General features: G+C 44.2%; 1 protein-coding gene across 1 annotated transcript in view; it reads left to right on the top strand.

Moving 5' to 3' along the window:
* The first annotated feature begins 2,970 nt into the window (after positions 1-2,970).
* LOC126100684 (WSCD family member AAEL009094-like) overlaps positions 2,971-14,442 on the top strand; it is a 125,342-nt gene continuing 113,870 nt past the window's right edge. The window contains exons 1-2 of the mRNA XM_049911301.1: positions 2,971-2,981; positions 8,181-8,415. Of these exons, the coding sequence (XP_049767258.1) occupies positions 2,971-2,981; positions 8,181-8,415 (246 nt within the window). The remainder of the gene's footprint in view (positions 2,982-8,180; positions 8,416-14,442) is intronic.

Below are 14,442 nucleotides of genomic sequence, written 5' to 3'. Positions count from 1 at the left end.
CATGTTTCACTTCCATACATGGCTACACTCCAGACAAATACTTTCAGAAACGACTTCCTGACACTTAAATCTATACTCGATGTTAACAAATTCCTCTTCTTGAGAAACGCTTTCCTTGCCATTGCCAGTCTACATTTTATATCCTCTCTACTTCGACCATCATCGGTTATTTTACTCCCTAAATAGCAAAACTCCTTTACTACTTTAAGTGTCTCATTTCCTAATCTAATTCCCTCAGCATCACCCGACTTAATTTGACTACATTCCATTATCCTCGTTTTGCTTTTGTTGATGTTCATCTTATATCCTCCTTTCAAGACACTGTCCATTCCGTTCAACTGCTCTTCCAAGTCCTTTGCTGTCTCTGACAGAATTACAATGTCATCGGCGAACCTCAAAGTTTTTATTTCTTCTCCATGGATTTTAATACCTACTCCGAATTTTTCTTTTGTTTCCTTTACTGCTTGCTCAATATACAGATTGAATAACATCGGGGAGAGGCTACAACCCTGTCTTACTCCTTTCCCAACCACTGCTTCCCTTTCATGCCCCTCGACTCTTATAACTGCCATCTGGTTTCTGTACAAACTGTAAATAGCCTTTCGCTCCCTGTATTTTACCCCTGCCACCTTCAGAATTTGAAAGAGAGTATTCCAGTTAACATTGTCAAAAGCTTTCTCTAAGTCTACAAATGCTAGAAACGTAGGTTTGCCTTTTCTTAATCTTTCTTCTAAGATAAGTCGTAAGGTCAGTATTGCCTCACGTGTTCCAACATTTCTACGGAATCCAAACTGATCTTCCCCGAGGTCGGCTTCTACCAGTTTTTCCATTCGTCTGTAAAGAATTCGCGTTAGTATTTTGCAGCTGTGACTTATTAAACTGATAGTTCGGTAATTTTCACATCTGTCTACACCTGCTTTCTTTGGGATTGGAATTATTATATTCTTCTTGAAGTCTGAGGGTATTTCGCCTGTCTCATACATCTTGCTCACCAGATGGTAGAGTTTTGTCAGGACTGGCTCTCCCAAGGCTGTCAGTAGTTCTAATGGAATGTTGTTTAGTCCGGGGGCCTTGTTTCGATCAGGTCTTCCAGTGCTCTATCAAACTCTTCACGCAGTATCATATCTCCCATTTCATCTTCATCTACATCCTCTTCCATTTCCATAATATTGTCCTCAAGTACATCGCCCTTGTATAGACCCTCTATATACTCCTTCCACCTTTCTGCTTTCCCTTCTTTGCTTAGAACTGGGTTTCCATCTGAGCTCTTGATATTCATACATACAAGTGGTTCTCTTTTCTCCAAAGGTCTCTTTAATTTTCCTGTAGGCAGTATCTATCGTACCCCTACGGAGATAAGCCTCTACATCCTTACATTTGTCCTCTAGTCATCCCTGCTTAGCCATTTTGCACTTCCTGTCGATCTCATTTTTGAGACGTTTGTATTCCTTTTTGCCTGCTTCGTTTACTGCATTTTTATATTTTCTCCTTTCATCAATTAAATTAAATATTATTCTGTTACCCAAGGATTTCTACTAGCCCTCGTCTTTTTACATACTTGGTCCTCTGCTGCTTTCACTACTTCATCTCCCAAAGTTACACATTCTTCTTCTACTGTATTTCTTTCCCCCGTTCCTGTCAATTGTTCCCTTATGCTCTCCCTGAAACTCTGTACAACCTCTGGTTCTTTCAGTTTATCCAGGTCCCATCTCCTTAAATTCCCACCTTTTTGCAGTTTCTTCAGTTTCAATCTGCAGTTCATAACCAATAGATTGTGGTCAGAATCCACATCTGCCCCAGGAAATGTCTTACAATTTAAAACCTGGTTCCTAAATCTCTGTCTTACCATTATATAATCTATCTGATACCTTTTAGTATCTCCAGGGTTCTTCCATGTATACAACCTTCTATCATGATTCTTGAACCAAGTGTTAGCTATGATTAAGTTATGCTCTGTGCAAAATTCTACAAGGCGGCTTCCTCTTTCATTCCTTCCCCCCAATCCATATTCACCTACTATGTTTCCTTCCCTCCCTTTTCCTACTGACGAATTCCAGTCACCCATGACTATTAAATTTTCGTCTCCCTTCACTACCTGAATAATTTCTTTTATCTCGTCATACATTTCATCTATTTCTTCATCATCTGCAGAGGTAGTTCATCATCATCATTTATTGCCTTATCGGGCCTTTAAGGCCTACAGCAAGAAGAACAAAAGGAAAAGTAAAGACAAAAAGACTTACAAAAGTACTCTATACAGTAGTAAAAGTTACATATGTACATTACAGCTTAAAGAAGAAACGAAAAAATAAACAGGGCATTCAATCAAAGGTTTAAAGGCAAGAGGGATACATTACAGAAACAAAAAACAAAAAAAAACACACACGCAGTGTCTGTCAATTACACGAGAGGAGGGAGCTGTTGCAGATGGCAGTCCATCTCATCCGGTCGTTGGCGTCCTCCTCCACGGCTGCTGGTTCCACTTCTTTCAGGATCGTTGTTATCCTATCCTTCCATCGAGTTCTTGGGCGTCCTCTAGGGCGTTTTCCTGTGGGTTGAGAGTGGAGGACTCTGTTTGGAAGGGATCCGTCTGCCCGTAGGATGTGGCCAAACCATTGGAGTCTCTTCTGCGCCAATATTCGTCCAATGTGTGGCTTTCCATACCGCTGGTATAAATCTTCTTTTTTTCTTCGTTCCCATTTACCTTCCATGGCATTGTAGATGGGTCCATATATCTTCCGAAGTACCTTCCTTTCAAATGCACATATTGCTTCTTCTGCTGTTGCTGATGTTGCCCAAGTTTCACAGCCGTATAAAAGTACTGGTCTCACCAGTGTCGTGTATAGGTGGATCTTGTTCTTCTGCGATATCAGCCGAGATCTGAAAAGATTGTTCAGGCTAAAGAACATGCGATTAGCATTTGTTATACGTTGCTGTACTTCTTTCGTTACTTCACTTCTATTTGTTAGTATGGAGCCCAGGTACTTGAACTCTTCAACTCGTTCGAAGGTATGCCTGTCGACATCAATGGAAGGAGGGAGATCTCGGCGGCGTGATACAACAAGATATTTAGTTTTTTCCTCGTTCACCACCAGCCCAATTTTCTCTGCATTGTGGAGGAATCGGGAAGTATCCCTGCGTACTTGCTCTAGAGTGTCGCCAAGGATCACAACATCATCAGCAAATGCCAAGATTGTGTCTGCTCCCACCATCTCCATCTCTCTGGTTCGACAAGTGTCACGGCTTACTTTTTCCAGGGCCAAATTGAATAATATTGGCGCCAATGGATCTCCTTGTCTCAATCCATTTTGTATACTGAATGATGGTGATAGTTGATTACCAAACCGCACTTGGGCCGTAGACTGAGAGTAGCAAGCAGCAATTAAGCGGATGTATTTTGATGGGATGCCAAGTTCCTCTAACGTTTCCCATAACGTGGCGCGGTCAATGCTGTCATAAGCTTGTCGAAAATCGATGAAGATGAGGTGTAGATCCTTATTGAATTCGTAGAATTTTTCTATCAACTGCCTCAGAGTAAATATGTGATCAATTGTCGATCGTCCAGCAACGAACCCACATTGATAGGTCCCTACAATTCCTTCAGCCAGTGGTTTCATGCGGTTTAGTAGCAGTGTTGTAAAAACTTTGTAGCCAATTTCAAGTAACGAAATCCCTCGGTAGTTGGATACATGAGTAGCATCTCCCTTCTTGAATATGGGACATATGATTGCTCCCTTCCATTCCTCAGGAATAACTTCTGCTTCCCAGATGGTAGAAATTAATCGTTTCAAAGCACCCACCAGTGTTTCCCCTCCCAAGCGAAGCATCTCAGCTGTGATACCACTACCTCCTGGAGCCTTGTTGTTCTTGAGTGCTTTTAGGGCAACACTGATTTCTTCCTCAGATGGTTCAGGGACTTCAACTCTGTCAAAACGGGCATCCGTCCGTGTTGTCCCTACTGGTGGGTTGTCGGGATTCAATAGGTTTTCAAAATGTTTTTTAAATAGGGTTGCTTGCTCTTCTGGCGGTACAACTTCACCCGTCTCATTCGTTAGGACCAATGTACGTTGTCTGTATGCGCCTCTGGCGAATCTTGAGGCCTGGAAAAACGAGCGTGACGACTTTGCTTCTTCGACTGCAATCAACAGACTTTTGTGGTGGTCCCGTTTCTTCTTTCTCATGAGTTGGTCCGTGTTACGCCTCGCTTCGTAGTAAGCTACCCTTGCTTCTTCCGAGAGTTGCTGTAGCCATTTTATCCTCTTCGCTGATCTAATCTCAACAGATTCTCGACATTGTTCATCGAACCAAGGTTTACTTCTTCGTTTTGCATCGCAAACTAGTTCTTCATTTGCACTTTCTAACACTGCATTCCTCAGCAGCATCCATGCGTTCTCCACACTGGTAGGGTTCTCTGTTATTGTGAGATGTTCTGCAATTTTTTCTTGATAGCGCTGTCTCACTTCTACATCTTTCAACTTATTCTTGTCGAAGCGGACCATCATTTCAGAATTTCTTCTCCACATGGTTGAAAGTTTCAGACGTAGTTTGACTACCACTAAGAAATGGTCTGAATTCATATCTGCCCCGCGAAAGGATCTTACATGCTCGACACTACAATGATGTCTTCGGTCAACAAGAACGTGATCGATCTGGTTCATCGTACTTCCATCTGGGGATATCCAGGTTACTTTATGCACTGCTTTGCGGGGGAAGTATGTGCTGCAGAGGTAGTTGGCATATAAAATTGTACTACTGTAGTAGGCATGGCCTTTGTGTCTATCTTGGCCACAATAATGCGTTCACTATGCTGTTTGTAGTATCTAACCCGCACTCCTATTTTTTTATTCATTATTAAACCTACTCCTGCATTACCCCTATTTGATTTTGTATTTATAACCCTGTAATCACCTGACCAAAAGTCTTGTTCCTCCTGCCACCGAACTTCACTAATTCCCACTATATCTAACTTTAACCTATCCATTTCCCTTTTTAAATTTTCTAACCTACCTGCCCGATTAAGGGATCTGACATTCCACGCTCCGATCCGTAGAACGCCAGTTTTCTTTCTCCTGATAATGACGTCCTCCTGAGTAGTCCCCGCCCGGAGATCCGAATGGGGGACTATTTTACCTCCGGAATATTTTACCCAAGAGGACGCCATCATCATTTAATCATACAGTAGAACTGCATGTCCTCGGGAAAAATTACGGCTGTAGTTTCCCCTTGCTTTCAGCCGTTCGCAGTACCAGCACAGCAAGGCCGTTTTGGTTAATGTTACAAGGCCAGATCAGTCAATCATCCAGACTGTTGCCCCTGCAACTACTGAAAAGGCTGCTGCCCCTCTTCAGGAACCACATGTTTGTCTGGCCTCTCAACAGATACCCCTCCGTTGTGGTTGCACCTACGGTACGGCCATCTGTATCGCTGAGGCACGCAAGCCTCCCCACCAACGGCAAGGTCCATGGTTCATGGGGGCGTATCGATGATAGCAATCATTAACTATATTGATTAACTATATTGTGTGTGTGTGTGTGTGGACACAAGTGAGGGCAGACAAACAGTAGCAGAGCCCCGTCGGCAGTGTCTGAGGGGGTCGACTGGCGTGCTATAGTCTGCTGGCGTAGACGACTGACGCGGGTAAAGCCTGTAATAAGTAGTCACAAACAAATTCCGCCTCTGCTTTGCTGTGTAAACAAGTTTACGGCTTTTGAGGGCACTACGGGTTTTCGACATTTGCCCAGGTAACGAGTTACAGTGGTTGCCCTACATTATGGTTATATCGTTTGCGAAGACGTAGCCTTTTACTTTAGTACTGCTTTTTATTTTGGAGCTATTTTTGCGCTGCTGAATGGGCGTTCGTAACTCGATCGTCTGCTGTCAACAAACTGGAGTACAGGGTGAAACCGAGATGCAGGAGACTCATCTGTTCTGACTATAGTTTCGAAGTCAACGAATCGGCCTTCCACGTTATGTTGACAATGAAACATCCCCTTAGAAAAATTTATGAATCACTGTGCTGATAAACCTCTTACGTTATTTGATTTTCAAACAGCTCAGCAAAACTGAACGTACTCAGACACCTCTCTCTTTACTTATTCTCATCATCAATAAACTGACACACAATATTTTTTAGCGCAACGCAATCTGACTTTCAATAATCCCTACAAAAGAATGGCCCTGACTAACAATAACCTATACCTTTCATGAATCACTTACCTCACAAAATCTTCGTAACTCGGACTACTGCAACACAGCGAGCGCCAATACTGCCAGCTAAATAAAAGATTCAAACAACTGAAGCCACTAACTACTGATAGGCATAGTTAGCAAATGAAATATTTTAATGGAGAACAAACAATGTATTTACCTTAATAGTATTCAAAAGTCAACATAAATATCAGTTCATGATATGCAGTATTACAAATTTACTCTTTATGATGGACACACGTCCAGACCGTCCGCTCTCAAAATTCTGCCATCTCTATCCCCACATCCACTACTGCTGGCGGCTCACCTCCAACTGCGCAACGCTACGCGCTGTTCACATCGAACTGCCCAACACTACAATAGCGAATATTGCAACAATGCCAACGAGCGACAGGCTGCTCACAGCACAGTCAGTGATTTTGATATAGAGCGCTACGTGGCGTTGTCGTTGTTGTTGTGGTCTTCAATCCTGAGACTGGTTTGATGCAGCTCTCCATGCTACTCTATCCTGTGCAAGCTGCTTCATCTACCAGTACGTACTGCAGCCTACATCCTTCTGAATCTGCTTAGTGCATTCATCTCTTGGTCTCCCTCTACGATTTTTAACCTCCACGCTGCCCTCCAATAATAAATTGGTGATCCCTTGATGCCTCAGAACATGTCCTACCAACCGGTCCCTTCTTCTAGTCAAACTGCTCTTCTCCCCAATTCTGTTGAATACCTGCTCATTAGTTATGTGATCTACCCATCTAATCTTCAGCATTCTTCTGTAGCACCAGATTTCGAAAGCTTCTATTCTCTTCTTGTCCAAACTAGTTATCGTCCATGTTTCACTTCCATACATGGCTACACTCCATACAAATACTTTCAGAAACGACTTCCTGACACCTAAATCTATATTCGATGTTAACAAATTTCTCTTCTTCAGAAACGCTTTCCTTGCCATTGCCAGTCTACATTTTATATCCTCTCTACTTCGACCATCATCAGTCATTTTGCTCCCCAAATAACAAAAGTCCTTTACTACTTTAAGTGTCTCATTTCCTAATCTAATTCCCTCAGCATCACCCGATTTAATTCGACTACATTCGATTATCCTCGTTTTGCTTTTGTTGATGTTCATCTTATACCCTTCTTTCATGACACTGTCCATTCCGTTCAACTGCTCTTCCAAGTCCTCTGCTGTCTCTGACAGAATTACAATGTCATCGGTGAACCTCAAAGTTTTTGTTTCTTGTCCATGGATTTTAATACGTACTCCGAATTTTTCTTTTGTTTCCTGTACTGCTTGCTCAATATACAGATTGAATAACATTGGGGAGAGGCTACAACCCTGTCTCACTCCCTTCCCAACCACTGCTTCCCTTTCATGCCCCTCGACTCTTATAACTGCCATCTGATTCCTGTACAAATTGTAAATAGCCTTTCGCCCCCTGTATTTTACCCCTGCCACCTTCAGAATTTGAGAGAGAGTATTCCTGTCAACATTGTCAAAAGCTTTCTCTAAGTTTACAAATGCTATAAACGTAGGTTTGTCTTTTCTTAATCTAGCTTGTAAGATAAGTCGTGGCGTAATCAACATAAAAACGTAAACAGCCTACTTAGAACAAGATTGGTGAGTGGGGATGTGTTCTGAGTCTTATATCGACTTGTTTCGTTGTAGGTCGAAATCAGTGATATAGCAGCTTTTGCAGGTTTGGAGACCTCTTTTCACGATCACGTAGATGAGCTGGAAGTTTGCGAGTCTGGCCAGATGAGGCTGTTGCGTAGAGGGAGGCGACAGCGGCACTGACTCGCTACAAAGTACACAAAGAGGACTGCGCGCTAGCAGTACGCGCAGAAGGTAGTGGCAGCTGACGTCGAACCCAAGTGTGACGTACGGCACCACAGTCTCCCGGCGGTCAGACAGGGGGGTGAGTGAGGAGCAGGAGGCGTGGGCGGTGCCGGCGTGCCGCGGCTGCGGCCCTGCACAGTGGCCTGCTGTGCCGTGGTCTGCCGTGGACCGGGCCGCTATCGACCGCCACGGAGGCGCAGGTGTGGCAGGCTGTATGTGGCAGCGCAGCCGGCGTGGGGCGCAGCGTGCGCCCCGCCTGGAGCCCCCGCACAGGTCTGGGCCTGTGGCAGACACTGCGTACTCTGCTACAGGGTCGTCCTGGGAGCAGCCCACCGACCGTGACAAACACGGATCACCACGATAACAGCAGCCGCGTAAGTGCTGGTCCGGCAGCTCCGTGCAGAGGGGCTCCTGTACGTGCCCTTAGCGCTAGGATTTCTCCCGGAACAAGTCCCGCCCATTCACCCCCCTCCACGCCTATCCATAGTGTAAGGCCCTCCCCTAAACAGCCGCCGGTTCTACAAACTGGAAGCTACATCAAAGTTGTTATCGTCACAGTCCAACATGTTACACTGTGATGAGATTCAGTAATGATAACAAATTTAAGTTTTTCTTGATAGTAATATAATATGAATGTGCATTATTAAAAAAATATAAGTATTTATAGAGAATTGAAAGCATCCCCAGTAACAGAAAACAAAAAATAACGTGATGTTATTTAAGGGCAATAAGGACAAATTTTCATTAACTAATTCACTTATTATAATACGTTTATTTGAGGGAAACAGCAGAGCAAACATACAATGCGAAAACAATGGTCTCGAATCTGTCATGTCGGTAGTAAAGCCACGGATGCAGTCGACTAACTCTGTTGTCCAAAATCAACGTTGTATAGAAGTAAGTGAAAGTCGTTTTGCTTATGTAGGCCCTCACAGTAGCTCACGAAAATTAAAGAATGTAAGAACGCCATAAAGTAGAAATACGTAATGAAAGCAGTAAAATATTTGCTTATATGCCATATTTCGTTAGTATTTGCATGGATAATGGGTGAATTTTAACTTGTAAATTCTTCCAATGCCATACCTGCGCATTATAAACGACGTTATAAAGAATTGTGGCTGTTTCTGTGTGATTAGTGCCCTATATGCTATTGCAAACGTCTCAGGAAAATAAGCTGTCGTTATTCTTTGTCCTGTCTGTTTTTAACCAAAAGATTTATTAATTTCGTAAATGTCATTCATACCATTTAAAAAAAATAATGATGATATGTATGTTTGTCACAGAGGAGTTATGGAGGAAATAAATGCTGCAGTGTTCCACGGCTGTAAAACGTCATTCTTGCTGTGCTAGTTATTCTTCCACCCCTAAAATTTTTCAGCAAAACTATTCAGTGAATAACACGCAAAAACAGCTTGGATCGATCTAGAAAGAACAAAGTAATTTGGATGCCCTCTGGAAGTATAGTGAACATTGGTGTTTGTTTTACATATACTGCCTGATTTCTGAAACTCGAGTGTCAAGTATACCCTGGTTCATATTTCTCCGAGAAAATTATTATTTGTGGGTAGGTTCATCCTGTTTTAGCTTTGGGTGCTTTTTGAGACACAGAAGTATGTTTTTCATAGGCTATTCATCTAAATACTGAGTTCTCGTATTTAAAGAATTCAGTGCACAATTCTTTTCTCTTACGTTTGCTGTGGAAGTACCTGGCACAGCTGAGGCCAACTGTGCACGTTTCTTGTAACGTGTCTTTTAACTATCTGGCGAAATTTAAGACCTGGCAAGGTATTAATTTAACATTCACTCCAAGTGCAGCCGAACGCGGTAGACCACGTGGGTCAACCGAAACGATGCCCAGGCGCCGCACAAAGACCGGGAAAACCGGGGGTGAGTGAGCGGGACTTGTTCCGGGTGAAATCCTGGCGCTAACGATTCCTGGCTTCTGTGGAGTCTGGACAGCGGGAGACAGAGACTAGCAGAGGTGGAGCTCTGAGGGCTGGCTGGACGCTGGACGCCTCGCCTCGGTGCACGCCCAAGTCGAGGTGCTGGTCCCTCCTCCGGGCATTGCACAAGTTTCCAACTGAACCGAGCCGTGGTAAAATTTGCTGTTTTGAAAAGCGCGCCACAGCGCGTATTGTGAGGCAGTCGCTCTCCGTTTCTGGCGGTGGCGCCGCTGCGGCAATTCCAGTAGAGAGCCTGTATAGCGAGAGAGTGGCCAACCGGACGATTCGGCCGCCATTTTTTTGCCAAACTGCGGGCGGGACTCTTGAATGGCCAGTAGTGGAGTAGTGGAGTACACCTTCACCAGTAGTGGAGTACACACTCACCAGTAGTGGAGTACATACTCACCAGTAGTGGAGTACACACTCACCAGTAGTGGAGTACACACTCAACAGTAGTGGAGTACACACTCACCAGTAGTGGAGTACACACTCACCAGTAGTGGAGTACACACTCACCAGTAGTGGAGTACACACTCACCAGTAGTGGAGTACACACTCACCAGTAGTAGAATACACACTCACCAGTAGTGGAGTACACACTCACCAGTAGTGGAGTACACACTCACCAGTAGTGGAGTACACACTCACCAGTAGTGGAGTACACACTCACCAGTAGTGGAGTACATACTCACCAGTAGTAGAATACACACTCACCAGTAGTGGAGCACACACTCACCAGTAGTGGAGTACACAGTCACCAGTAGTGGAGTACATATTGACCAGTAGTGGAGTACACACTCACCAGTAGTGGAGTACACACTCACCAGTAGTGGAGTACACACTCACCAGTAGTGGAGTACATACTCACCAGTAGTGGAATAAACACTAACCAGGAGTGGAGTACACAGTCACCAGTAGTGGAGTACATATTGACCAGTAGTGGAGTAAACACTCACCAGTAGTGGAGTACACACTCACCAGTAGTGGAGTACACACTCACCAGTAGTGGAGTACACACTCACCAGTAGTGGAGTACATACTCACCAGTAGTGGAGTACACACTCACCAGTAGTAGAATACACACTCACCAGCAGTGGAGTACACACTCACCAGTAGTGGAGTAGACACTCACCAGTAGTGGAGTACACACTCACCAGTAGTGGAGTACACACTCACCAATAGTGGAGTACACACTCACCAGTAGTGGAGTACACACTCACCAGTAGTGGAGTACATACTCACCAGTAGTGGAGTACACACTCACCAGTAGTGGAGTACATACTCACCAGTAGTAGAATAAACTCTAACCAGGAGTGGAGTACACAGTCACCAGTAGTGGAGTACATATTGACCAGTAGTGGAGTACACACTCACCAGTAGTGGAGTACACACTCACCAGTAGTGGAGTACACACTCACCAGTAGTGGAGTACACACTCACCAGTAGTGGAGTACACACTCACCAGTAGTGGAGTACATACTCACCAGTAGTGGAGTACACACTCACCAGTAGTAGAATACACACTCACCAGCAGTGGAGTACACACTCACCAGTAGTGGAGTACATACTCACCAGTACTGGAGTACACACTCACCAGTAGTGGAGTACACACTCACCAGTAGTGGAGTACACACTCACCAGTAGTGGAGTACACACTCACCAGTAGTGGAGTACACACTCACCAGTAGTGGAGTACACACTCACCAGTAGTGGAGTACACACTCACCAGTAGTGGAGTACACACTCACCAGTAGTGGAGTACACACTCACCAGTAGTGGAGTACACACTCACCAGTAGTGGAGTACATACTCACCAGTAGTGGAGTACACACTCACCAGTAGTGGAGTACATACTCACCAGCAGTAGAATACGCACTCACCAGTAGTGGAGTACACACTCACCAGTAGTGGAGTACACACTCACCAGTAGTGGAGTACACACTCACCAGTAGTGGAGTACACACTCACCAGTAGTGGAGTACATATTCACCAGTAGTGGAGTACATACTCACCAGTAGTGGAGTACACACTCACCAGTAGTGGGGTACACAGTCACCAGTAGTGGAGTACATACTCATCAGTAGTGGAGTACATACTCACCAGTAGTGGAGTACACACTCACCAGTAGTAGAATACACACTCACCAGTAGTAGAATACACACTCACCAGTAGTGGAGTACACACTCACCAGTAGTGGAGTACACACTCACCAGTAGTGGAGTACACACTCACCAGTAGTGGAGTACACACTCACCAGTAATGGAGTACACACTCACCAGTAATGGAGTACACACTCACCAGTAGTGGAGCACATACTTCCAGTGGTAGAATACACACTCACCAGTAGTGGAGTACACACTCACCAGTAGTGGAGGACACACTCACTAGTAGTGGAGTACATACTCACCAGTAGTGGAGTACACACTCACCAGTAGTGGAGTACATACTCACCAGTAGTGGAGTACACACTCACCAGTAGTGGAGTACATACTCACCAGTAGTAGAATACACACTCACCAGTAGTGGAGTACACACTCACCAGTAGTGGAGTACACACTCACCAGTAGTGGAGTACACACTCACCAGTAGTGGAGTACACACTCACCAGTAGTGGAGTACACACTCACCAGTAGTAGAATAGACTCTCACCAGTAGTGGAGTACACACTCACCAGTAGTGGAGTACACACTCACCAGTAGTGGAGTACACACTCACCAGTAGTGGAGTACATACTCACCAGTAGTGGAGTACACACTCACCAGTAGTGGAGTACATACTCACCAGTAGTAGAATACACACTCACCAGTAGTGGAGTACACACTCACTAGTAGTGGAGTACTCACTCACCAGTAGTGGAGTACACACTCACCGAATCAAAAGCACAAGACAATATGGCGAAATCATTCGTTAAATGCCTTTTTTTATAAGAATAATGTGTTATAATAATTTTCACACAGCCAATTTACAGGTCTGTTTTCAAATTTAACTATGTATATTGCAAGTTGTTTTATATGTAGTAAAAAGCAAAAACGACTTCCTTTGGATCTAGATAAGAGAACTTGGTTGATTTCCACAAGGCTCCCGTTTGATTTATGTCAGCCCTGTTGACTGCGACTGCCCACTGCTTTCGTCTTTCTTCATTGGGTGGAAATGCTAACATGTGAAATGCACCTTCGTCTCTATTGGAAAACAAAAAGTAGCACAAGCTGGCATCGTTTACGAACGTCTGCAGAAAGAATTACAGATGTCAAAAACAATACTGTACAATTACTAACGTGCTTACTTCAAACATGTAGGCCTACCCACTTCATCACAAAACGCTTCATTATTTCAACTCGTATTTAAGATCACAAACGCTAATTACGTACTAAAAACGATATACCAGGGCTGTCCAGAAAGTAAGTTACGATCGGTCGCGAAATGGAGAGGACTATGAAAATCCGATAAAGCTTTGCAAAGATGTGTTGGGCAGTGTCTCTAGTATGACTGTAGGTAGAATTATTTCGCTCTTTTCATTCCTGAGCTCTTACTGAGTGGGTAAAGAAGTTACAGAAAATAGTGTCTCCCGCCAAGTACGAGGGCCTGGTGAGAATTTTCCCCTGAAGCTATGCAACCAACATTACATAACTGTCGTGCGGTTTCTTCTTCAAGACAATTCTCAGCCTCATTCTGCAGGTGCAATCAAGATGTTCCTGCATCGTTTCAATTGGAAATGTTTGGTTACCCACAATACAGCCCGTAATTGTCTCCCACTGAGTTTCATCTCTGCTCAAACGAACCGCTGGCTATGAAGACAACATTTTGGCACAGAAAACGAGCTTTAGGCCAGCGTAGAGAATTGGCGGAAAGCACTGGCGGCTGCCCTCTATGATGAGGGTATTGGAAAGTTGGTACAACGCTACGACTAATGTCTGAGTCAGAACGGCGACTACGTAGACAAGTAGCTGAAAGGTGTAGCTAACTGTTACAAATGAAACATTTCTGATTTTCACTGTGATTTTCATTTCGCGATCAATCGTAACTTACTTTCTGGACAGCTCTCGTATGTAGTGTTGGCAGAAGAGCCAACACCGTGTTACCAGAGGAGGCCGAAATGCGCCCGTTTTAGCTCACGCAGGCTGGCGTGAGGAGGGAAGGACTCTACTGACGTGAAGTCTGGAACATGACAAGGAATTAGAATTCAGAAAGTGGACGTAATTAGTTTGATACTTAACGTTAATCCATTAATGATGAACGTCGCTCTTGACGGTACATGATTCACAATATTGTCTGTTCAGAATTCATTCTAATTACTGAATATGGCGCCTTGCTCGGTCGTAGCAAATGACGTAACTGAAGGCTATGTTAAACTATCGTCTCTGCAAATGAGAGCGTATGTAGGCAGTGAACCATCGCTAGCAAAGTCGGCTGTACAACTGGGTGAGTGCTAGGGAATCTCTCTACACTAGACCTGCCGTG

The sequence above is a fragment of the Schistocerca cancellata genome, chromosome 9 (assembly GCF_023864275.1).
Source record: "Schistocerca cancellata isolate TAMUIC-IGC-003103 chromosome 9, iqSchCanc2.1, whole genome shotgun sequence".
Classification (NCBI taxonomy): Eukaryota; Metazoa; Arthropoda; class Insecta; order Orthoptera; family Acrididae; genus Schistocerca; species Schistocerca cancellata.
This window is presented reverse-complemented; position numbering and strand designations above follow the sequence as displayed.